Below are 26,870 nucleotides of genomic sequence, written 5' to 3'. Positions count from 1 at the left end.
AAACTAAACATTAAACAAAATTAGAAAGGATACGACCATTGAAAGAACACTAGACTGGGAGACTTGGCACTCACTCCTGGCTCCTCAACCTCTGAGGGGTACCTGATCTTGACGTGCCTGGCTGGTTTTGACTGAATTTCACTCCCCACACATCAATTATATAAAATTTATCAATGTAAATTATACATAATCAATATATTGATATCTGACCAATACATAAAATATCATTTACTAAAACGATATGTATAACATATACTCATGTATAAATAATTATGAACACAAGGATGAAATAGATAAAATAGATGATATATCATATAATAATTACAATTAATAATTAATATTATACATAATTAATACTATTTTTTTCCCCCACAGATTTTACCCTTGTATTTGCAAAGTGTATTGGGATGGGTTCTAGACAGAGTTTTTCTGTCTCAGATGCATCACTCAGAGGGTGAGGCTCATGTCTCCTACAGATGTAGGAGTTAGCGGAGTGCCAGACACAGACTAGTGTGCTCAATTAATGCAGTAGAGGACAGTGATATTTTATACTTTAAATATTATAAGCTCTTAGAGCTTAAAAATATTATATTTAATGTTCATATCATCTGGATATGAGTGCGCTCTGCCTTGGAGACATAAAAGTCCTTTAGAAGGAAGATCTCCTTTATAAACTATTTAACTTTATATGTTCACGTCCTCATTTCACAGATGAGAAAACTGAGCCCTTGAGAATTAAGCCCAGGCTCCTGACTTCTCGCCCACTCTGTTTTTACCACGTCAAGCTGTACTATGGATCAGTGGTCAGTGCGGATCAAGGCGGCCGGACTGTAGGCCGGGCCTTCTTCCTAACAAGGGCCCCTGGGCGGGGGGCTCAGTTCTGCCCGCTCTGCTAGCCGGGGATAAGTGGGCGCCCGCACTGGGAGCCTCGGGCCCCGCTCCCCGCCGTGGCCATGGGTTGTGGCGCCAGCCGCCCGCGCCGGCCCGGGTCGAGCGGGAGAGTCAAGGCCAAGGCCTTCCCGGAGTCTCAAAGGATGCAGGTGGCCCGCCTCCGCGCCAAGTTCGACCCCCGGGTCCTCTCCAGGTAAAGCGGGACGTGAACCGCAGGCGGAGGGGCTGGGCTGAGCAAGGTGAACCGCTGACCGAGGCGCCCTTAGAGTTCCCCTCGACTTGACCCGACCTTAACGCTTCTTTCTGATCAAAGGCCTCAGACCTCCCTAAATCGTCTCTGCCCTTTGAGATGTAAATCTTTTACAACCCAGGAATGTCTTTCTCAAGGACCTGGGCGCCAACCTTTTGAAATGTAATTAAAGAAAGATCGAGGCTCTATCTACCAGTGTCTGTGGGAGGGTAGGAATCTCACTTCCATGACACCCCTTCCTCCCCTAATGCCCTTGAGTAATTTCCTACAAGCTCACTCCAGCCTTACAACTCTCTTGCCTTGTGTTTCAACAGTTGAGTTCAGTCTCTCCCATCGCAGTAATTTTGACCCCTCTTGCAATAGTCTGGAATAAAGTCTTCCTTGATGTTTTTAGCAAGTGTCCAGTGCAATTTCTCTTTGAAAGAGGGGGGAAGGGCAGAAGATAGGGAAAGTTCAAGACTGAAGAAGTAGGGACTTCCCTGGTGACGCAGTGGTTAAGAATCCGCCTGCCAATGCAGGGGACACAGGTTCGAGCCCTCGTCCGGGAAGATCCCACACGCCACGGAGCAACTAAGCCCGTTCACCACAACTACTGAGCCTGCGTTCTAGAGCTCGCGAGCCACAGCTACTGAAGCCCGCACACCCAGAGCCCGTGCTCTGCAACAAGGGAAGCCACCACAATGAGAAGCCCGCGCACCACAACAAAGAGTAGCCCCCACTTGCTGAAACTAGAGGAAGCCCGCACACAGCAATGAAGACCCAATGCAGCCAAAGATAAAAATGCAGCCAAAAAATAAAAAATAAAATAAAGACTGAAGAAGTAGAAGGAGCCGCAGGGAGGAGAGGGAGAGAATCCCTGACCTCAGAGCCCTGGGGGGACTTGCAATACATACACTGGAGCTGGGGTGTGTGAGGGATCTTCTGTTACGTTTTAGAAAAGGAGATCATAATTAGTGGAATAGAAACAGGGCTTTGAATCAACCAGACTTGAGATCCACTCCTGTCTTTTCTATTGTGTGTCATTGGGAATGTTCCTTAGCCTTTTTCCTTCCTCAATTTCCACCTCTGTAAAATGGGAATAATAATAATAGCTGCCTCGTAAGAATGCTGTGAGGATGATTAAGTAATATATGTAAATGATGCTGCATGGTGCAGGTCCTCATGTAGATACTGTTATTGTCTTCATAAGATGACCATGTAAGAAATGAACAAGGAAGTCTGGCCGGTTGGTTGGCCTGAGAAAGAATTTCCTCAGGGTGCCCCACGTTGGCCAGGTGGAGGAAGGACACCATGGAATCCCCTCCACTCTGCAGCGTTTGGCTGGACACAGTGGTAGGTGGCTTGACTGGATTCTCAGGGACACTTCTAGTCCTAGGATTATACGCTCACCTCATCACAGTGTTCTGACCAGAGTCTATGCAGAGCCGTTTCCTGGCATCCTTGGGAAATTCTGGTACAAGGATGACTCGAGGATTACTCTAGTATCTGCTAAGCTTAGAGAAGAACAAAGTTGGCTGATGCGACTGAACCTGAATCAGAGGGGATATGGGGTCTTGTCAAGACTGAATTGATTGAGTGGCATCTCTGGTCATCTGTGGCCAGGGAGTCTGGTCTAGTCTTTATCCACCCTCATAACCTCCACCTCTGGGTTAGTCCCAGGCCCTTAGATTATGACAAAGTCATAGAAGTAGAGGATCTCAATATTGGAAAGCTTTAGAGACTAACTAAAGGCTCTTCCTTAACCAATGAGGAATTGAGCCCCAGAAGATTAAGTGACTTATCCAAGTTGGTGACAGAAATGGGTCTAGAACACAGTTGTCTTTCCTCTCCATTGTGAGCCCAAATGATAGATGATAGAATTTAAGTCTGACTATATTCACTTTCTTCTTGGGAGTTCATTACAATTGCTTCTGTCAAACCAGTTGCGATATTATTATTGTTTCCATGTTTCATTTTTTTTTGTCATGTTCAGTTTGTGGCAGCTGAGGTCAAAGTAATAATTTTGTTTCTTATAATCTCTGGGATGTTGTAAAATTGCATGACCTACAAACCTGACTTTGAGGCTGCTTTGTGAGAGGGTGGGAGTGGAGGGTGGAAATGGAGGAGGTGGGTTGGCCTTGTAGATGATGCATTCTCCCATGCCTGATTCCATTCTTAATGTTTTCAAAATAAGGCGATAATTTGGAAATAATATTCATTCAGTGAATGATTCTCTCATTCAACATTTATTGCTGTCCCCTCTGTGCCAGGCGCTACACAAGATATAGTCACCCAAGTCATAAAAATAGTCACCATTGTCATAAAAATTGTCACCATCCTCATAAAAATAGTCACCATCCATGGCCATCAAGGGTTCACAAGCAAGGCCACAGCTTCAGGCTTTTGTTGTGGGACGTTTGTTGTCTGAAAGCATTTATTTGCACTATAAATTTTGGCTTAAAGCTTACTGTTTCTTCCAATGCCAAATTACTGACATTTTTTTAAACATTTGGTTTATGAAGGCTTGTAACAGTGTTGAATAACATTCCTTTTATTTGAGTGAGAGTGTAGTTCCTCAGAAATGGTAATTCGTCTGATAGCTGATGATTAATCCTATGAGCAAATAAATTTTCCTGCAGCTTTGAGGGCATAGTTATAAATTAGTATTTGCAAAGTGCTCTCATCCACATTAGAGGTAATGTGTTGGTCTGCAAAGCAACAGAATTTGAAATGCCTGTGATTATCTTCAAAATCACACTGGGAGTGCATGTGAATAAAAAAAGCAGAGTTGGAAAGAGAAGAGGGGACAGAATCCATTTAAGATTAGTAAATTGTTATCTGTTTTGGTAAGGTAATTGGCCAGAAAATTAAATGCACCGTATAGAACAAAGCTATTTTCTGTAAGCTGGTACAGCCAAATGCCATTTTTATTCAGTAAACACAGGAATATAAGGAATAAGTAAGTAGACAAATGAAAAAAAACTACAGGAAGAATAAACTCAGCAAAAAGAAGTAAGGCTGTTTAAAGTACAGATTGATATTTGCATTTGAATCTTTGGTACTCAGTATGTGACTTAAAGAATTACCTTCTCCCTGTGTCCTCCTTGAGTGCATGCCATTCGCTGGCATTCTTACCTGGGAGAAGTTTTAGTAAAGTGGGAAAAGCACCAAATTATGATGCAAGTAAGGAGACCTGGGTTCTAATCCTCACTCCACAAATTAAACAACCAATCAGCTAACCTGATCTTCAAATGTCTTCATTTGTAAAATGAGGGGTCGGATTAAATCATTCTCTAATATTCTTTCCAGCTTAAAATCATGATTCTAAGTCAAGCATTTTCTCAACATTTCTTAAATAAAGATAGAAGGTTAAATTTTGATAGGATTCTTAAATTTACATAGACATTAACACAGGTAACTAAAGTTTAAGATCCCTAGCCTTTGAAATCCTAGCTGACTTCCTGGCGTTTCTGAGAGATGATTACTTTACACATTACTGACATACATCCCAGGTTAAAATTTTGTTGGCTGTGTAAAATTGCAAGTGCAGTGGCATCAGGTAGGGGGAACTATGAGAGCTGCTGGCTGCAAGGGGGTCCTGACACCACCGCCACCCGTCTTCTGAAAGCTGCACTTATAATAGTGCAACCATGCTGACTTTCGCAATGGTACATCTACTGAGGAGCGATTTGGGCCGATATCTTGGGTGAGATACGAGTTATGCCTGGGACTGAGAGCTCACAGTCTAGCAACATGAGGAAGCCTACTCTTTGTACCCTGTCTCCTGATATGGTTTCCTCCATCTTTGGAGAAGTTATAAATAGGACTAAGCTTCTTTTTTATTCTCTCCACCTGGTTTGGTGGTTGCTGTTGCAGAATGATAAAAACAAGAGTTGGAGGGAGGAAAGAAAATGGTAGATGGAGGTCCCAAAATTCTTCAAGAAAATTTTGGAGAAATGCATTTGAAGGAATTGGATTTAAATCCCATCTATTCCAACTATCAATACAATCTGTGTGGCCTTGGGAAATCACTTAACTTTTTAATATCACCCAGCAGGAATTTTATAGAGTAGGATTTTAAAAAAATAAAATTCCTGGCACATAATAAATGTGTAATAAATGGTAGCTATTGTTATTAAGATTATTTGTCTTTCTACCAACTAATTACTTTTATATCACTTGCCTCCCTTTCAAAAGAGGATTTGGGGTAACTTTCAAAAATAATGAACACAGTTATGCAAGGAAATTGGATGGGGGGAATATAAAGCTCGAAAGGATGATATAAAGCATCTAATTAAATAATTTTGAAAATCACTTCAGTGGGTAACAGATTTATTTGGTTTTTCTTCCAACAGATATGATATCAAGGCTCTTATCAGGACAGGCAGTTTCAGCAACTTTGTCAGAATGGAGCAGGAGACCACCAAGAAACATTTTGCAATAAAAGTGGTGGAAACCAGAATGAGAGAAGGCAGAGAGGCATGTGAATCTGAGTTCTCTATCCTGTGGTGGGTTAGCTATCATTACATCGTCCAGCTCCTGGAGATCTTTGAGACCCAAGATCAAGTTTACATGGTGATGGAGTTGGCTACAGGAGGGGAATTCTTTGATGGACTCATCTCTCAGGGATACTTTACAGAGCAGGATGCTGTCAGAATCCTCCACATGGTTGATGATGGCATGAGGTATTTTCAACACATTGAAAATAACTCACAGGGACCTAAAGCCCGAAAATCTCTTATGTTATCACCCAGGTGCAGAGTCAAAATTTTTTATCACAGATTTTGGGTTGGCAACTCTGGGAACAAAAGTGGTGACTGTACAGTGAGGATGCTCTGTGGGACCCCAGAGTAAATAGCCTCCGAGATTTTGCTAAGGAAATCTTACACCAGTGCAGTTGACATGTGGGCTTTTAAGGCCTAATCACATATGTTTTACTTCATAGATTCCTGCCTTTTGATGGTGAAAGCCATATGAGAATTTACAGGACGATTCTGAAAGGCAAATATAATTACAGAGGAGATGTAAGCGCTCACTTTCTTTCTATTGACTTGGTCTGGAATAGAGTTTCTCAACCTTAGCGCTATTGCTGTTTAGGGCAAGATGATTCTTTATTGGGTGTGGGGTGGAAAGAGGTGATGGGGTGGGACTGTCCTGTGCATTGTAGGATGTTTAGCAGCATCCCTGGCCTCTACCAACTAGGTACCAGTAGGTACACTACTAGCAGACACTGGTAGATACTGATTTCTAGTAGCTACACTAGATACACACCTTCCCCCAGGTGTGGCAATCAAAATTGTCTCCAGACACTGTTTTTTTTTTAAATAACTATTTTTATTTTTATTTTATTTTTTTGGCTGCGTTGGGTGTTTGTTGCTGTGCATGGACTTTTCTCTGGTTGCAGCGAGCGGTGGCTACTCTTCGTTGTGGTGCACGGGTTTCTCATCGCAGTGGCTTCTCTTGTTGCCAAGCATGGGCTCTAGGCACGCGGGCTTCAGTAGTTGTGGGCTCTAGAGCGCAGGGTCCGTAGTTGTGGCGCACAGGCTTATTTGCTGGGATCTTCCTGGACCAGGGCTTGAACTGCGTTGACAGGCGGATTCTTCACCACTGTGCCACCAGGGAAGCCCTGTCTCCAGACATTGTTAAATGTCCCCAAGGGGGCAAAATCACCCCTGGCTGAGAGCCCCTGGTCTCAAGGTAGCAAGAGCCTCGATTACTGAGTTGTCTGTGGTTAGCAAATGACATTGACCATCAAGTAGATGAGTGAGTTTGCTGTTGTTTCTCCAATCATCATGCAGAGCCTGAGCCAGCTGAGTAGATTAATGTGTACTCAGAGGCATAGCATGCTGCTTGGGTGTTTGATGAGAGATTTTCTGCCTTGATTTTAGATGATCCACACCCTTTTTGAGATGTAGTGTTTCCTCAGTGAAATGTTTAACTTCACAGTTTGTGTAAAATATTTATCCATTGTTTAAACTTGGAACTCCCAGTGTTTACGGAAGTGTTAACTTTTTTGTTTTGTTTAAGGAAGGAAAGTTACCAATACTTCTCTGTGGGAAGCCTGACAAAATAGGAAATTCACTTCCTGTTGAGCAAATTTATTTTATGTTTAACTATAAAAGGGCTTTTTTTTCCTGCATAAAGAAAAGTATGGATAGTTTGATTTTATCTACTTAAAGTGTAACATCTATATGTATAACATCTTAAGCAAAATTGAAAGCTAAATAACAAATTGAAAAATAATATTGTCTATACTCTGACAGATTTAATATCTTTTTCTTTTTTTTTCGGTATGCGGGCCTCTCACTGCTGTGGCCTCTCCCGTTGCAGAGCACAGGCTCCGGACGCGCAGGCTCAGCGGCCATGGCTCACGGGCCCAGCCGCTCCGCGGCATATGGGATCCTCCCGGACCGGGGCAGGAATCCGCGTCCCCCACATCGGCAGGCGGACTCTCAACCACTGCGCCACCAGGGAAGCCCCGAGATTTAATATCTTATAGTACATGTATATGTTGTTTTAAAAAACTGATACAAATTGACAATTGAGAACTGAGACTTACATAGGGAGATAGGAAAGGATGGGAAGAATTCACAGACAATGTAAACCACTGATTATTAAAAGCTTGAAAAAAATGTCTAGCTTCACTAATGACCAAAGAAATGCAAATGAAGACAACAATATCTTTTCTTTGTCTTTCAAACTGATAAAGATAAAAAAAAAACACTCAACTTAATTCTACTCATTGCTGCTAAGAGTACTAAGAGATTAGCCCTTTTATTCACTACTGGTAGAGGATGAATTGTTGTAGATTTCTTGCAAAGTAGTTTGAAAAGATACATCTAGAACTTTTAAAAGTTTATGTATTTTGATCTACTAATTCCACTTTTAAGAATCTAAGGAAATAATCTCAGATGCAGCAAAGATTTCAGTGTCAAGAGGCTCATCTGGGCTATACTACAAAAGTGGACAATTGAAAAGAACGCTAAGAGAATGTTTGAATAAATTATTGAACATTCATACGGTAGTCCCTAAATTATTCATGCTTAAACATTATAAGGGTATTGGAAAATATTTCCGATATACTGCCAAGTTAAACAAAAAAACAGAATACAAATTGTGTATACGGTATTAACACAAATCATGTGGGAAAATGTATGCATAGGAAATAGTCTTTGAGGAAATACAGTGCAATGCAGTATAATGTTAACAGAGCTTATCTCCCGGTTTACGGATTATGTACCATTTTGGTTTTCCTCTTTATAGTTTGAGTATATCTGTATTTCTGTTTTGGTTTTGTTTACAAAGAACATATATTTCTGTTTTGGTTATCTATTGCTGAATAACAAACCTTCCCTGAACCTAACGCCCTAAAATAACAACCATTTTATCATGACACATGACTCTGTGGGTTGACAGGGCTCAGCTTGGTGACACTTCTGCTTCACATGATGTTGCAGTCATCTGGTTCTTGCCTGGGATGGAATAGCCATGATGACCCCTCAAATGGCTGACCTCTTGGTGGGAAAGCTGGATTAACTAGATCACTGGGACCACTCCGCCTTTTTCTCTCTCCTCTCTCTGTACATCTCAGGGCCCTTTTCTCCTCATGGGGTTTCTCCACGTGGTCTCTTCAGCAGGGCAGTCAGATGTTTTACATGGCGGTTTAAGCTTTCCAAAAGGCAGCATTCCAAGAGGGAGACAAGAAGTCGCCAGTCCTCTTCGAGGCTGGGCTTGGAAATGGCACAACATCCCTTTTGCCTCATTCTATTGGCTACTGTGAGTGCTAGATCAACCAAGATTCCACGTGCAAGGAGACCACATAAAGTGTGGCTCCAGGAGGCCTGATCCATTGGGGCCACATTTGGACTAGATATCACAATGCCTTTTTTAATGTGCAAAAATAATAATTATTCTATTAAGAGGTCCTTTTGTCAGGTTTAATTCAGAGGGTTTCTAACATCAGGTTCCTCAGAAGGCAGCCCTGAGAAGAGGGTTCACGTACAAGTAATTTATTAAGGATAGAATCCCATGGACACAGGTGAGGGAGTGAGGGAACCAGGATGGATAGGGGAGGAGGCCAAGGCCATGGAGGTGAGCCTCATCCCACAGCATTGTTCCAGCCTGAGGCAGGTGAGCTGGGTCTTCACTCCCACCCCTCTCTGCTGCCCCGTGGGGTGGTGGTGATAAGAATGCTGTGGCAAATACTCACTGCTCTCTGGGATCAAGACAGAATGACTCCCAAAGCCCAAGGGTGATGACGAAAAAGATCGAGGTGCTACGTTTCCGAAGCAAAACACTCCAAAAGAGAAGAGTATACACACATACTGAAAAGAGGGGCTCAGTGGCAGGATGGAGCACTGATATCTCCATGATGTCACGCTCTGTCTCTTGAGGAAATGCCTGTCTGTAGCCCCAGAGTACTGAAAGCACATACCACAGAGCAGAAGTGCAACTGCTTTTAATAACTTATTGGATTTATATTCCCTTGGCCTTCTTCCCCATGCTTGTCAGCCACATATGTCTACATATTAACATTTTCTTTTAATATTGCCAAGTGTCTTAGTCATCTTGAGCTGCCATAACAAAATGCTACAGACTGGGTGGCTTAAACAACAGAAATTTGTTTCTCACAGGTCTAGAGTCTAGGAAGTCCAAGATCGAGATGCCAGCAAGGTAGGTTTCATTCTGAGGCCTCTTCTCTTGGCTCACAGGCAGCTGCCATCTCACTGTGTGCTCATTTGACCTCTTCTTTGTGTGCATACAGAGAAAGAGAGAATGAACTCTCTGGTGTTTTTTTCTTATGAGGACACTAATCCTATCAGATCAGGGCCCCACCATAATGACCTCATTTAACCATAATTACTTCCTTAGAAATTTCATCTCCAAATACAGCCACACTAGGGGTTAGGGCTTCTATTTATGAATTTCGGAGGGACACAAACATTCATTCCATGACACCAAGGAAACATATGTCGATAGACTCAGATAAGGGTATCATCATGTTTTCTCTGTCATAATATTGTTGTCTATACCTGTCAAGAAGTCTAGTAATTTCTAAATGCACCAATTTTATTTAAAAACCAGGGTGACCATCAAGTCTGGAAGCATAGGTGTGATAGACAGAATAATGCCGCCACCCCCCTCCCACACACCCGGCAAAGATGTCCACATCTTAATACTCAGAATCTGTGGCTATATTAGTTTACAGGTCTTTATACTAGTTTACAAAAGGAAATTTGCAGACATGATTAAATTAAGGGTTTTGAGATGAGGAGATTATTTTGGATTATCTGGGTGGGCCCAATGTGATCACAAGTGTCTTTATATGTAATGGAGGAAGAAGGGTCAAAGTTAGAGGACATGTGAAGACAGAACGATAGGTTGGAGTAATGTGTTTTGAGGATGGAGGAAGGGGTCACAATGAACCAAGAAATGTGGGTGGTTTCTAGAAGCAGGAAAAGGCAGGGAACAGATTCTCCCCTAGAACCTCTGAAAGGAACACAGCTTTGCTAACACCTTGCTTTTAGTCCATCTCTAAGAGGAACATGGCTCTGCTGACACCTTGATTTTAGTCCCTAAGATCCATTTCAGACTTTTGACCTGCAAAACTGTAAGATGATAGATTTGCACTGTCTTTTTAAAAAGTCCTGTTGTCTATAACTGAAATTCCAGGTGTGACACATTGTGTGAATCACTTCTTTTCTCTGGAAGTCAGATGGAAGAGTGAAATAAATAGCATCAGAACATCCAGAGATCTCTTATGGTGAAGAAGAGAGACATGTTTAATATAAATAGCTGATACTTTACTAGACACCTGGCAGATCTGTACTCTAGTCTCACCCATGTCTAGGCAAAAAATTAGCTATAATGTTAATGTTTAATTTTTCTTGATTTTGGTGTGAAATACATTCCTTTTCATGAAACTTTTATGACCATTCCACTATTGTTCTTTCCTTTTCTGAATACTGTTTAGGATTACCATAAATTTCTTTTGTTTTGACACTTAATCTATGTGTCATCTTTCTAAGATATTGTAGGCTCCTTGAAGCCTGGGATTCTGTCATATTTTTCTACCTGTCTCCAATATGATTTCACAAAGAGGTAAGCATAGACATCGCATTTCTTAAAACTGAATTGCTTATAAAAATTGAGATTCTGATTTATACCTACATGAGTAAATGGATCTCAACCATCACTGCATTGAGCATAGAATACAAATTTTAATTTATGGTATGGTAGACTATTAGATAACTCATATTTTTAGTTGCTGAATTGATTAGGTACATTCTGGAATATTCGGGTGGTTTAAAGGCTGCATTTATTTTACTGGATTTTGCAAGATAGAGGTGGCAGTTCCCCATTCCAGGTGCTCCCGGCAATGCCTGAGGAGCAACCAGGGTAACAAGACACAGCACGTGGTGGAAAAGAGGTGGAAGAGAGCAAAGAGTTCCTCCCCACTGTGTGAGGGAGATCTTTGCTTATCTACTTAGTCACCAATGCCATCACAATGGCTTTCAGCATGGTGGCAGGGCTCGTGCTGGAGTCTCATCCATAGTTCTCCTGGAGACCATTTGACGCATGCTTGTGTGTCTCCACCCCTTCCTTCTTCCTTCAGGAATCAAGCTCAGCTTGGGGAATACCCACATGAAAAATGCTCGGTGTCCCTGCTCTTAGGGATCTAGTGCTCTTGTCCGACAGTCCACGTATTACTATGTATCTCTTCAAATATGAAGGCTGTGATACACATAGGAAAAATGGCTCAAAGTCCATGGAGCAAGGGAAGAGAGCCTCTCACTGAGCAGGAAAGCTGGGTCAGATTTCCTGGAGAAGGGGACATTTGGGCTGTGACTTGGTGGAAGAGTAGAAGTTTCTGAAAGGGAGATGAGCACATTCTAAGTAGACAGAACAACATATGCAAAAGCATAGGAAACAGAATAAGTTGACTAGTAAAAATTAAGACTTTTAGAGCATTTGTGTGCATGTGAATGCATATTTATATGAGTCTTTTGTAAAGTAGTGTAGTGTAAATGTTAAGAGCACAGTCTGGAGCAATACTGACTACCCTTCACTCCCAGCTGTGCCATTTACTAACTGTGTAACTCTGGGCTTGCCTCTTAATTTCTCTGTATCTCAGTTTCTTCATTTGTAAAACAGAAATAATGACAGTATCTGCCTAACAGGGTTGTTGTGAAGATCAAATGAGCTAATAGATGTAAAGTGCTTAGAATAGATTTATATGTTAGTACATATGTAGTCAGTGCTATATATGTGTTGGCTATTTCTGTTATTATTACTATTAATAAGGGAAATATTGGGAATGAAAGTTTGAATTTTGCTTAACTATATATATATATATATATATATATATAGAGAGAGAGAGAGAGAGAGAGAGAGAGAGAGAGAGAGAGAGAATATATAGTTATCAAGTGTACCTGTCTCACCTTTTAAATGGAATAGTGAGAAACGTGGTGTTAGATTTTTAATATTAATGATAAATCAATGACACATTCTTGCCAATTAGTTGAGAAACACATATTTTGCCTAATTATCTCCACTATATCGCAGTAATCTTTTTTTGGTGTGAAGTAAATTGATAATAAAGTGAGTCATAACCATATTAGCTAGCTGACAAGGATAAACACTGGTATTAAAAAGATATATATATATATTTAATAAAATTATTTTATTTATTTATTTGTTTTTGGCTGCATTGGATCTTTGTTGCTGTGTGCAGGCTTTCTCTAGTTGTGGCGAGTGGGGGCTACTCTTCATTGTGGTGTGCGGGTTTCTCATTGCCGTGGCTTCTCTTGTTGCGGAGTACGGGCTCCAGGCACATGGGCTTCAGTAGTTGTGGCTCGCGGGCTCTAGAGCACAGGCTCAGTAGTTGTGGTGCATGGGCTTAGCTACTCCGTGGCATGTGGGATCTTCCCGGACCAGGGCTCGAAGCTGAGTTCTGTGAATTGGCAGGCAGATTCTTAACCACTGCACCACCAGGGAAGCCCTAAAAAGATATTTTAAAAATAACCCACATGGACATTAACAGAAAATGGTGCCCATCTGCTTAGATTCACCTATGATTGATGTACTGTTAGGAAGAAATTTACTGATATGTTCCCTTGGAAGGAAAAGACCTGATGGATTATGCTCACCAGCCATGACCCCAGTTTCTTTCTATTTCCTTATCTCCACTAGATTCTCACATTTTTTTCTTTACTATATTTCTCCTCTACTCAGGTTATTAAGTAGGAAAAAAAAGGAGAGGAGAGCAGAAGATTTGGTCCTTTAACTCCCGTTCATTCTCTTTCCGTCCTGACTAGAATGCCAATAATGAACATTACACTGTATCTCAGGCCATAATTCTTGTAATTTGGTTCCTATTCCTGTGTTTTAGTTCCTAAGTACTTCTGCTCACAAAAAAGTGGTGCTTAATATTTCTTTAATGATATTTTTACTTTAAAAGTTGTTTTACAGAAAATAATTTAAAGATTATAAATCTTTCAAATTGGATTTCATTTTCTGCTTGTCACTTTCTTCATCTCTTCTTTGACTCACCTTAAATTGAATGTATGTATATCTTCTTTTAAACTCAATCACCAATAGTGAGTGTTTGTAAGAATTAAAACATAGAGAAGCTTCAAGATGGCGGAAGAGTAAGATGCGGAGATCACCTTCCTCCCCACAAATATATCAGAAATACATCTACATGTGGAACAACTCCTACAGAACACCTACTGAACGCTGGCAGAAGACTTAGACCTCCCAAAAGGCAAGAAACTCCCCACGTACCTGGGTAGGGCAAAAGTAAAAAAGAAAAAACAGAGACAGAAGAACAGGGACAGGACCTGCACCAGTGGGAGGGAGCCGTGAAGGAGGAAAGGTTTCCACACACTAGGAAGCCCATTCACGGGCGGAGACTGCTGGTGGCGGAGGGGGGAAGCTCCAGAGCCATGGAGGAAAGTGCAGCAACAGGGGTGCGGAGGGCAAAGCGGAGAGATTCCCGCACAGAGGAGCTGTGCCAACCAGCACTCACCAGCCCGAGAGGCTTGTCTGCTCACCTGCCGGGGCAGGCGGGACTGCGAGCTGAGGCTCTGGCTTCAGTCAGATCCCAGGCAGAGGACTGGGGTTGGCACCGTGAACACAGCCTGAGGGGGCTAGTAAGCCACAGCTAGCCCGGAGGGAGTCCGGGGAAAAGTCTGGACCGGTCGAAGAGGCAAGAGACTTTTTCTTCCCTCTTTTGTTTCCGGGTGCGCAAGGAGAGGGGATTCAGAGCACCGCTTAAAGGAGCTCCAGTGACGCGTGCAAGCCGTGGCTACCAGCGCGGACCCCAGAGACGGGCATGGGACACTAAGGCTGCTGCTGCCGCCACCAAGAAGCCTGTGTGCGAGCACAGGTGACTATCCACACCACCACTCCTGGGAGCCTGTGCAGCCCGCCACTGCCAGGGTCCCGTGATCCAGGGACAACTTCCCCAGGAGAACGCACTGCGCGCCTCAGGCTGGTGCAACGTCACGCTGGCCTCTGCTGCCACAGGCTTGCCCTGCATCCGTACCCCTCCCTCCCCCGGCCTGAGTGAGCCAGAGCCCCAAAATCAGCTGCTCCTTTAACCCCGTCCTGTCTGAGAGAAGAACAGACACCCTCAGGCGACCTACACGCAGAGGCGGGGCTAAATCCAAAGCTGAAACCCGGGAGCTATGTGAACAAACAGGAGAGAGGGAAATTTCTCCCAGCAGCCTCAGGAGCAGCGGATGAAATCTCCACAATCAACTTGTACCCTGCATCTGTGGAACACCTGAATAGACAACGAATCATCCCAAATTTAGGAGGTGGACTTTGGGAGCAACGATATATATATATTTTTTCCCTTTTTCTCTTTTTGTGAGTGTGTATGCGTATGCTTCTGTGTGTGATTTTGTCATAATAACTTTGCTTTTACCATTTGTCCTAGGGTTCTGTCTGTCCATTTTTTTTTAATTCCTTAAAAAAATCTTTTTTTCCTTAATAATTATTTTTTATTTTAATAACTTTATTTTATTTTATTTTACCTTCTTTCTTTCTTTCTCTTTTTTCTCGCTTTTATTCTGAGCCATGTGGAGGACAGGCTCTTGGTGCTCCAGCCAGGCATCAGGGCTGTGCCACTGATGTGGGAGAGGCAAGTTCAGGACACTGGTCCACAACAGACCTCCCAGCTCCATGTAATATCAAACGGTGGAAATCTCCCAGAGTTCTCTATCTCAATGCCAAGACCCAGCTCCACTCAAAGACCAGCAAGCTACAGTGCAGGACACCCTATGCCAAACAACTAGCAAGACAGGAACACAACCCCATCCATTAGCACAGAGGCTGCCTAAAATTATAATAAGGCCCAGACAACCCAAAACACACCACCAGACGTAGACCAGCCCACCAGAAAGACAATATTGAGCTTCATCCACCAGAACACAGGCACTAGTCCCCTCCACCAGGAAGCCTGCACAACCCACTGACCCAAACTTAGCCACTGGGGACAGACAACAAAAATAACGGAAACTACAAACCTGTAGCCTGCGAAATGGAGACGCCAAACACAGTAAATTAAGAAAAATGAGAAGACAGAGAAACACACAGCAGATGAAGGAGCAAGGCAAAGACCCACCAGACCTAACAAATGAAGAGGAAATAGGCAGTCTACCTGATAAAGAATTCAGAATAATGATAGTAAAGATGATCTAAAATCTTGGAAATAGAATGGAGATAATATAAGAAATGTTTAACAAGGACCTAGAAGAACTAAAGAGCAAACAAAGAATGATGAACAACACAATAAATGAAATTAAAAATTCTCTACAAGGGAACAATAGCAGAATGACTGAGGCAGAAGAACAGATAAGTGACATGGAAGATAAAAAAGTGGAAATAGGGCTTCCCTGGTGGCGCAGTGGTTGAGAGTCCGCCTGCCGATGCAGGGGACACGGGTTCGTGCCCCGGTCTGGGAGGATCCCGCATGCCATGGAGTGGCTGGGCCCATGCACCATGGCCGCTGAGCCTGCACATCTGGAGCTTGTGCTCCGCAATGGGAGAGGCCACAGCAGTGAGAGGCCCCGCATACTGCAGAGAAGAAAAAAAAAAGTGGAAATAACTACTGCAGAGCAGAATAAAGCAAAAAGAATGAAAAGAATTGAGGACAGTGTCAGAGACTTCTGGGACAACACTAAATGTGCCAACATTCAAATTATAAGAGTCTCAGAAGAATAAGAGAAAAAGAAAGGGACTGAGAAAATATTTGAAGAGATTATAGTTGAAAACCTCCCTAATATGGGAAAGGAAATAGTTAATCAAGTCCAGGAAGCACAGAGAGTCCCATACAGGATAAATCCAAGGAGAAACACGCCAAGACACATATTAATCAAACTACCAAAAATTAAATACAAAGAACAAATATTAAAAGCGGCAAGGGAAAAACAACAAGTAACACATAAGGGAATCCCCATAAGGTTAACAGCTGATCTTTCAGCAGAAACTCTGCAAGCCAGAAGGGCGTGGCAGGATATATTTAAAGTGATGAAAGAGAAAAACCTACAACCAAAATTACTCTACCCAGCAAGGATCTCATTCACATTTGATGGAGAAATTAAAAGATTTACAAACAAGCAAAAGCTAAGAGAATTCAGCACCACCAAACCAGCTTTACAACAAATGCTAAACAAACTTCTCTAGGCAGGAAACACAAAAGAAGGAAAAGACCTACAATAATAAACCCAAAACAACTAAGAAAATGGTAATAGGAACATAAATACCGATAATTACCTTAAAAGTAAATGGATTAAATGCTCCAACCAAAAGACATAGACTGGCTGAATGGATACAAAAACAAGACCCATCTATATGCTGTCTACAAGAGACCCACTTCAGACCTAGAGACACATACAGACTGAAAGTGAGGGGATGGAAAAAGATATTCCATGCAAATGGAAATCAAAAGAAAGCTGGAGTAGCAATTCTCATATCAGACAAAATAGACTTTAAAACAAAGACTAATACAAGAGACAAAGAAGGGCAGTACATAATGATCAAGGGATCAATCCAAGAAGAAGATATAACAATTGTAAATATTTATGCATGCAACATAGTAGTACCTCAGTACATAAGGCAAATACTAACAGCCATAAAAGGGGAAATCAACAGTAACACAATCATAGTAGGGGACTTTAACACCTCACTTTCACCAATGGACAGATCATCCAAAATGGAAATAAGGAAACACAAGCTTTTTTTTTTTTAACATCTTTATTGGAGTATAATTGCTTTACAATGGTATGTTAGTTTCTGCTTTATAACAAAGTGAATCAGTTATACATATGTTGCCATATCTCTTCCCTCTTGCGTCTCCCTCCCTCCCACCCTCCCTATCCCACCCCTCCAGGCGGTCACAAAGCACCTAGCTGATCTCCCTGTGTTATGATGCTGCTTCCCACTAGCTATCTACCTTAAGTTTGATAGTGTATATATGCCCGTGCCTCTCTCTCGCTTTGTCCCAACTTACCTTTCCCCCTTCCCATATCCTCAAGTCCATTCTCTAGTAGGTCTGTGTCTTTATTCTGGTCTTACCCCTAGGTTCTTCATGACATTTTTTTTTCTTAAATTCCATATATATGTGTCAGCATATGGTACTTGTCTTTCTCTTTCTGACTTACTTCACTCTGTATGACAGACTCTAGGTATATCCACTTCATTACAAATAGCTCAATTTTGGGAAACACAAGCTTTAAATGATACATTAAACAAGATGGACTTAATTGATATTTATAGGACATTCCATCCAAAAACAACAGAATACACATTCTTCTCAAGTGCTCATGGAACATTCTCCAGGATAGATCATATCTTGGGTCACAAATCAAGCCTTGGTAAATTTAAGAAAATTGAAATTGTATCAACTATCTTTTCCGACCACAACACTATGAGACTAGGTATCAATTACAGGAAAAAATCCGTAAGAAATACAAACACATGGAGGCTAAACAGCATACTATTTAATACTCAAGAGATCACTGATGAAATCAAAGAGGAAATCAAAAAATACCTAGAAACAAATGACAATGAAAACACAATGACCCAAAACCTATAGGATGCAGCAAAAGCAGTACTAAGAGGGAAGTTTATAGCTATACAAGCCTACCTTAAGAAACAAGAAACATCTCAAATAGACAACCTAACCTTACACTAAATCAATTAGAGATAGAAGAACAAAAATACCCCAAAGTTAGCAGAAGGAAAGAAATCATAAAGATCATATCAGAAGTAAATGAAAAAGAAATGAAGGAAATGATAGCAAAGATCAATAAAACTAAAAGCTGTTTCTTTGAGAAGATAAATAAAATTCATAAACCATTAGCCAGACTTATCAAGAAAAAAAAAGGGAAAAGACTCAAATCAATAGAATTAGAAATCAAAAAGGAGAAGTAACATCTGACACTGCAGAAATACAAAGGATCATGAGAGATTACTACAAGCAACTGTATGCCAATAAAATGGAAGAAATGGACAAATTCTTAGAAATGCACAACCTTCCAAGACTGAACCAGGAAGAAATAGAAAATATGAACAGACCAATCACAAGCACTGAAATTGAAACTGTAATTAAAAATCTACCAACAAACAAAAGCCCAGGACAAGATGGCTTCACAGGCGAATTCCATTAAACATTTAGAGAAGAGCTAACACCTATCCTTCTCAAACTCTTCCAAAATATAGCAGAGGGAGGAACACTCCTAAACTCATTCTATGAGGCCACCATCACCCTGAAACCAAAACCAGACAAAGGTGTCACAAAGAAAGAAAACTACAGGCCAATATCACTGATGAACATAGATGCAAAAATCCTCAACAAAATACTAGGAAACAGAATGCAACAGCACATTAAAAGCATCATACACCATGATCAAGTGGGGTTTATTACAGGAATGCAAGGATTCATTAATATACACAAATCAATCAATGTGATACACCATATTAACCAATTGAAGGAGAAAAAACATATGATCATCTCAGTAGATGCAGAGAAAGCTTTTGACAAAATTCAACAGCCATTTGATAAAAACCCTCCAGAAAATAGACATAGAGGGAACTTTCCTCAACATAATAAAGGCCATATATGACAAACCCACAGCCAACATATCCTCAATGGTGAAAAACTGAAAGCACTTCCACTAGGATCAGGAACAAGACACGTTTGCCCACTCTCACCACTATTGTTCAATATAGTTTTGGAAGTTTTAGCCACAACAATCAGAGAAGAAAAAGAAAGAAAAGGAATTCTAATCGGAAAAGAAGAAGTAAAGATGTCACTACTTGCAGATGACATGATACTATACATAGAGAATCCTAAAGGTGCTACCAGAAAGCTACTAGAGCTAATCAATGAATTTGGTAAAGTAGCAGGATACAAAATTAATGCACAGAAATCTCTTACATTCCTATACAGTAATGATGAATTATCTGAAAGTGAAATTAAGAAAACATTCCCATTTACCATTGCAACAAAAAGAATAAAATATCTAGGAATAAACCTACGTAAGGAGACAAAAGACCTGTATGCAGAAAATTATAAGACACTGATGAAAGAAATTAAAAATGATACAAATAGATGGAGAGACATACCATATTCTTGGATTAGAAGAATCAACATTGTGAAAATGACTCTACTACCCAAAGCAACCTACAGATTCAGTGAATCCCTATCAAACTACCACTGGCATTTTTCACACAACTAGAACAAAAAATTTCACAATTTGTATGGAAACACAAAAGACCCTGAATAGCCAAAGCAATCTTGAGAAAGAAAAACGGAATTGGAGGAATCAGGCTCCTTGACTTCAGACTATACTACAACTACAGTAATCAAGACAGTATAGTACTGGCACAATAACAGAAATATAGATCAATGGAACAGGATAGAAAGCCCAGAGATAAACCCACACACATATGGTCACCTGATCTTTGATAAAGGAGGCAAGAATACACAGTGGATAAATGACAGCCACTTCAAGAAGTGGTGCTGGGAAAACTGGACAGCTACATGTAGAAGAATGAAATTAGAACCCTCCCTAACACCATACACAAAAATAAACTCAAAATGGATTAAAGACCTAAATGTAAGGCAGACACCATCAAACTCTTAGAGGGAAACATAGGCAGAACACTCTATGACATAAATCACAGCAAAATCCTTTTTGACCCACCTTTTAGAGAAATGGAAATAAAAAGAAAAATAAACAAATGGGACTTAATGAAACTTCAAAGCTTTTGCACAGCAAAGGAAACCATAAACAAGACGAAAAGACAACCCTCAGAATGGGAGAAAATATTTGCAAATGAAGCAATTGACAAAGGATTAGTCTCCAAAATTTACAAGCAGTTCAATAACAAAAAAACAAACAACCCAATCCAATAATGGATTGGGTTAAGACCTAAATAGACATTTCTCCAAAGAAGATATAAAGATTGCCAACAAACACATGAAAGAATGCTCAACATCATTAATCATTAGAAAATGCAACTCAAAACTACAATGAGATATCATTTCACACCAGTCAGAATGGCCATCATAAAAAAATGTACAAACAATAAATGCTGAAGAGGGTGTGGAGAAAACGGCACACTCTTGCACCGTTAGTGGGAATGTAAATTGATACAGCCACTATGGAGAACTGTGTGGAGGTTGCTTAAAGAACTAAAAGTAGAACTACCATACAACCCAGCAATCCCACTACTGGGCATATACCCTGAGAAAACCATAATTCAGAAAGAGTCATGTACCAAAATGTTCATTGCAGCTCTATTTACAATAGCCAGGACATGGAAGCAACCGAAGTGTCCATCAACAGATGAATGGATGAAGAAGATGTGGCACATACATACAATGGAATATTACTCAGCCATAAAAAGTAACGAAACTGAGTTATTTGTAGTGAGGTGGATGGACCTAGAGACTTTCATACAGAGTGCAGTAAGTCAGAAAGAGAAAAACAAATACTGTATGCTAACACGTATATATGGAATATTAAAAAAGAAAGAAAGAAAGAAAGGAAAATGGTCAGAAGAACATAGGGGAAAGACGGGAATAAAGATTCAGACCTACTAGAGAATGGACTTGAGGATACGGGGAGGGGGAAGGGTAAGCTGGGCCAAAGTGAGAGAGTGACATGGGCATATATACACTGCCATACATAAAATAGATAGCTAGTGGGAAGCAGCCGCATAGCACAGGGAGATCAGCTCGGTGCTTTGTGACCACCTAGAGGGGTGGGATAGGGAGGGTGGGAGGGAGGGAGATGCAAGAGGGAAGAGATATGGGAACATATGTGTATGTATAACTGATTCACTTTGTTATAAAGCAGAAACTAACACACCATTGTAAAGCAATTATACTCCAATAAATATGTTAAAAAAAAAAAAAGAATTGGAACAGTGGTTCATCTCACTTTGACTGTGTGGATGTTAGCCTTGGCATAAGGGATAGTGATTAGAGTGGAAAATAGCTATTGGCTTCCTTGATTATGTTGCACTTCTTGACGTTGGTCTTATCAATGGAATTCATGGAGTTGAGGGGAAAAGAACTATTTGCATAAAGTTTTCATAAACTTAGAAATATATGGATTTAATATTATATTTATATTATTTATATTATGGTTTATGAGGCTTATAATATAGGAACTAGTTCTAAATGTATTTTATGTATGGAAGAATGGGGCAACCGATGATTTAGCATTCAAAGGCCACTTCAATTTTTTGTTATTTTTCTTATCATCTTTCTTTGAGGATAATCTCTGCCGAATCCTTTTAAAGTTTCAGCAGTTTCTTTATCAGTGAAGAACTTAAACCATCCCTCCCCCCATGTCAAGAGCCTCAAAATTATCCTCTTAACTTACAAAAATATCTTCTTTATGAGCCTCATGTAGGATTAATTGGCTCTTTCTCCATTTTTTATTAGATGTCACCTATAATAACTTGTGAATGTCTATTCACTTTTTCCAGGGTTTACAAATGTCCCAACAGATAGAGCATTGTGACATAATTAGTCAAATCTTGACTTTGAGCAGTTTCAGCTTTGGCAAATATAAGACCTAATTTGAAGTCTAGGGAGTCTGAATATTGGGAAGAAAAAAAAACCTTAAATATCTATGACATAAAGATGATGTACAGAATCTCTTGTTTTTTGAAATGAGGAACAATGATTTTGCCCAGTCTACTGCTAACAAAGTTATGGAGAGTTGTCAGTACTTTGGGGCACATTTACATAAAATTTAATTGTAAAGCTTAAGCGAAATCCTAGCAAGGTCATAAGGCTAAAGTTCAAAGAAGGAAGGGAAACGCTTGTCGGAGGTTTATCGCCAGGAGAAATTTTAATAAAAACTACAATTTTTGAGGGGATTAATGTTACCTTGAGTGCTCTTATTCCAAGGGTTTGAATGATAGCTTAACTATCTACCTAGAAAAATAGATGTTTGTAGTTTTATGAAAACTTATGATTAAATCCACCAGTAATTACACTTTACTTCTATAAGCTCTATATTTATCAAGTTTCAACATTAATTATAATCCTTAAATTTTTTTCTTCCAGTTTTATTGAGGTATCATTGACATACCACACTGTATAAGTTTAAGGTATACGGCATGTTGATTTGACTTATATATATCATGAAATGATTTTCACAATAAATTTAGTGAACATCCATCATCTAATAGAGATACAAAATAAAAGAAAAGGAAAAAATATTTTTCCTTGTGATGAGAACTCTTAGTATTTACTCTCTTAACAGCTTTCATGTATAACATACAGCAGTGGTAATTATTAAATCTTGTATATTACAACCCCAATACTTATTTATCTTGTAACTGGAAGTTTCTACCTTTTAACCACCTTCATTCAATTCCTCTTCCCCCTTCCCACCTGCCTCTGGTAGCCAAAAAATCTGATCTCTTTTTCTATGAGTTTTGTTTGTTTTTGAAGTACAATTGTCCTACAGCACTGTGTTAATTCCTAGTGCACAACATAGTGATTCAATATTTCTGTACATTAAAAAATGATCACCATTACACTGTTTAAAATTTAAGACATTGCATCCAAAATTTTAGGGACTACATCTATATTGCATGTGCTTGTGCTTGTGGTGTCTAGCTTTTAATAATGATTTTTAATAATGATTCTCTGTGGGAATGCCTCAAAGGAACCAAGAAATATGAAAGCTTTGACTAGTCGTATGAATATTATTCATTTTTAAACTAGTTACATAGTCAGTTTTTGTATATTTGGTAACCTTCTGCACAAGCTATTACATTACCTTTATTAATCAGTGTTCATTAAAAGAAAAGAATTAACATGGGAATCTGGAATGTAGGACTCTGTAGTCTCTTACAGGGGGAGCTGGGAATCTCTATGGGGACTCCTGGGGCTCCTGGGGAGGAAAGTGAAGGAGACTAAGCTGTGGGCAACACCTAGGTAAGAGAATCCTGGACAAATAATTTAATTTGGGAGCTGATGCATAAAATTAGAGGTGAAAGTAAGGCCTGGTTGTCAGAATGAGGAAGAAGGGCAGGAAAGGATGGGGTGGAGGACAGAGCCAGTGAATGGAATACTGCAGAGAAGTCCAGGGAGCACCAGGTGAAGGGGAAGCTGGAAGACTATGCTGAACAATAAGCCAGCAAGAGCCTCACTGGGGCAGGATCCAGAGAGCCAGACTCTTTCAAAGGCCCTGCACTTGGGTCACATTAAGAGAAAAGTATTCATCAACAAATTGGAAAGCAATAAACTACTATCATCCCCTACTTCTCTGTTTAGAGGCAAAGGAGTCAAGACATCAATAGAACATGATACCATCCTTCTAAAATTTTTTAATTCCTCCAAAGCTAATAGTGCAATTGCTAGTATTGAATTTTACTTTTATACCCTTTTTTGTTGTTGTTTTGTACAGTTTAGCTAGTTTCTATTAGAGAGGACAGAGAAATAGGCAGAAATGAACAAAGGAAGAGAGAAGAAAGTGGAGAAAGCCCCATATTGTCCACAAATATTACAACGTACTTGTAACTAATTGGATGAGCTTGGGATAAAAGAAAGTGCTGTCTTTCTTTTTACATGGTTCATTACCACTTCACACAGAATAATTTTTTTTTAAGGAGCTACATTTATCATGGTAATAATAAGTGGAATTAGTCTGAGAAGTTTTGGATAATTTGCATCTTCTTGTCCTCTAAATATTGTTAGTGAGGTGTCTATAGAAGTACTGAGGAGGAAGTTACATTGTGATTTAATAGTAACCACGACAAAAGCAACAACAATCTTCCTAATATTTTATACTTTGAAAACCATTTTTCACATACTTTATTAATTTGTTCCTAATAGGAGATATGATGATCCCCATTTTTCTGATGAGGAAACCAAGATCTTGAGCTGAGTGTGGCCAGTCAGCCTGTCTGGTCCAGACCCCCTTACCTCAATCTGCAGCTCTTTCCACATTAAGATGGGTTAACTGGCTGGCTGACATCAGTGTCTCCCTGAGACTGTGGAGAAAAGCCAAATAGGAATTTTAAAGTCAAAGAGTGGGAGTGGCCATGTCTAAGAAGAGAAATGGTGAGGAAAGCCTCATTGGACATAACGTGGATGTGAAAGTTGCTGACAGAACTTAATGATGTCATCAGGTGACAGTTGGTCTAGAGTAGGGATTTGATTCAACCTGTGGTGCCACAACCTGATTGTTTTGTGTCATATAACACTATTAGTTCAAAAATTTTGAGCATGCACACTCAGTTTTTATGCATTTCTAGAATATGTACATATATGCATATTAATCTGTTTTATACTTTATAAAACATAGACAAAAATAAAGTTTGGATTAAGAAGATAAAAATACAGTAGAAGTCTTAACATATTTTTCCTTGTACCTGTTGTCTTCTAATACGTAACTGTCTTCTACATACTCTCTAGTTGTTCTTTGTGGCTCAGGGATTCTGTCATTTATAACCTGTGTTTGAATAATGAGCTTTGTCTGAAGAGTTCTTTTCCAGGACACTAGTTACCTTATTTTCTGCAACTGCATTTTCAACATATATTCATTTGGTCATCTTAATGAGCTCTCCATAAATCTCATTGCACATATTTTATATTCTTTCCAGAAAGATTCAGTTGCTTGTCTTATAATGCTCCACTGAAGACATCTAATTTAACCTTCATTTAACTAGACATGAGCCCAGATAAATATGTCTGGATCCAGGGCCAAATAAATGTCTAGCCAGAATCAGAGGACATGCCATAATGAGTTTCAGCTACTGACATGTTTTGTCTAGACTTGCAAGGTTTATGTCTTATTTTCCCTGTGTTTGGCAAGTGTGTTCATTTATTTCAGGAATTTTATTTTTGGGATAAACATTTATCGTATCTCATTTATCTAAATAAACTGAAGGAACAAAAGAAGAGTAATTCCTTTACTGATTTCTTTGATCCAGATTCTCAGAGTGCTAAGAGATTGGAGGCTGTGATGTTTATGTATGGAGTTTGATTTTTCCTTCCACAAGGACAAAGCAATAGCTTGTAAGGATTCCCTTATTTTTCTTGAGATACACATATCAACCAGAAATTGCTGTTTGCAATATAGCAAATATATGGTCTGTTTTCTCAATCTCTCTCCTTTCTAGATAAGGAGGGATACAAAACCATAGTATTTTCCAGATACGTGCTACATGTTGATAAGTAACACAGAAAACAAGTCTGAGGAAAAACAACAGCCCTCTTGTCCCCATCCTCACAAAAGTCACTATGAATTTCTGTCATCGTACTTAAATCATGTGCAAAAGCTGTAGATTTTGCCAGAATACGTCCTCGAAACATCAAATAGCTGGTTGAACATGTCATATCTCTGCTACGGGCTGAATCCCGCTTGTAGGCAACTGACTGGGAGTCATGAGGTCCCTGTGTGCTCAAAGGAAAGGTGCTGTGAGAGATTCTTCCCTAAAGTCCTCTTTTCTCTCCAGGCTGTGGAGAGGTAGGCATCGTAAGTCCAGAGTAAGTTTTCAAAGGGAGAGAAAAGTTGATGATTTCCCAGTCCATTCCACTTTCCATTCTAACTCATTCCTGGAGTCATAGAGGCTCTCTGACTTGACCACAATGGGGTAAATACTCACTTGATACTGGTGGAGTTCACCAACAAGAGCTGCTTCGCCTTATCCTGCTTACGTGAACAGGATGTGGAAACTTGCTTCGCTGCTGGCAGCACACTGGACAGATTTCTGGAAAAGAATTCTCATTCGTTGGACAGAGAGTTTGGAAGAGAATTTTTGTGTTGGTTTTTTCCTTTTGCTAAAGAGAGATTTTTTTTTTGTCTTTTCAAAAGTGGAATTTTAGGTTCACTACATGTTTAATGACATAATCTCTGAATGGCTTATTTGAAGAAGTCATTTGATTTAATAAGCATTGACCTTTGTAACTAAGAACATGATTCTGTATGTGTGTGTTTTTATTTTATTTATTTTATTCTATTTTATTTATTTACTTTTCTTCTTAGCCTTGGCCAACTATTTCCCACTGGGTGAAGGACTTAACAAACTACTGATTTTGGAGGCTAAACATCAAGTGTCAGCTGGGCAGGCCCTGGACCATCCCTGGGTCCTCATGACTGCAGGATCTTCCATGAAGAATATTTAGAGGGTCATTTCCCAAAACTTCATGCGGAGGGCATCTCCCCAACCACAGAGTCCCAGATCTGCACAATCTTCTAAGTGA

The 26,870-nt window shown here is 40.0% G+C and overlaps 1 protein-coding gene across 1 annotated transcript; it reads left to right on the top strand.

The window, feature by feature from the left end:
* Nucleotides 1-1,034: 1,034 nt before the first annotated feature.
* On the top strand, nucleotides 1,035-26,870 carry PSKH2 (protein serine kinase H2; the record flags this gene model as incomplete). The annotated part of the gene is given in 9 exon segments (XM_082858564.1): nucleotides 1,035-1,084; nucleotides 5,476-5,809; nucleotides 5,811-5,910; nucleotides 5,913-5,971; nucleotides 5,975-6,034; nucleotides 6,037-6,144; nucleotides 26,653-26,686; nucleotides 26,689-26,789; nucleotides 26,793-26,870. Coding segments are annotated over 9 exon segments (924 nt in total).

This window comes from Leucopleurus acutus (genome assembly GCF_964270905.1).
Source record: "Leucopleurus acutus genome assembly, chromosome: 17".
Taxonomy (NCBI): domain Eukaryota; kingdom Metazoa; phylum Chordata; class Mammalia; order Artiodactyla; family Delphinidae; genus Leucopleurus; species Leucopleurus acutus.
The sequence above is the reverse complement of the archived record's forward strand: the minus strand, read 5'-3'. Positions and strand labels throughout refer to the sequence as shown.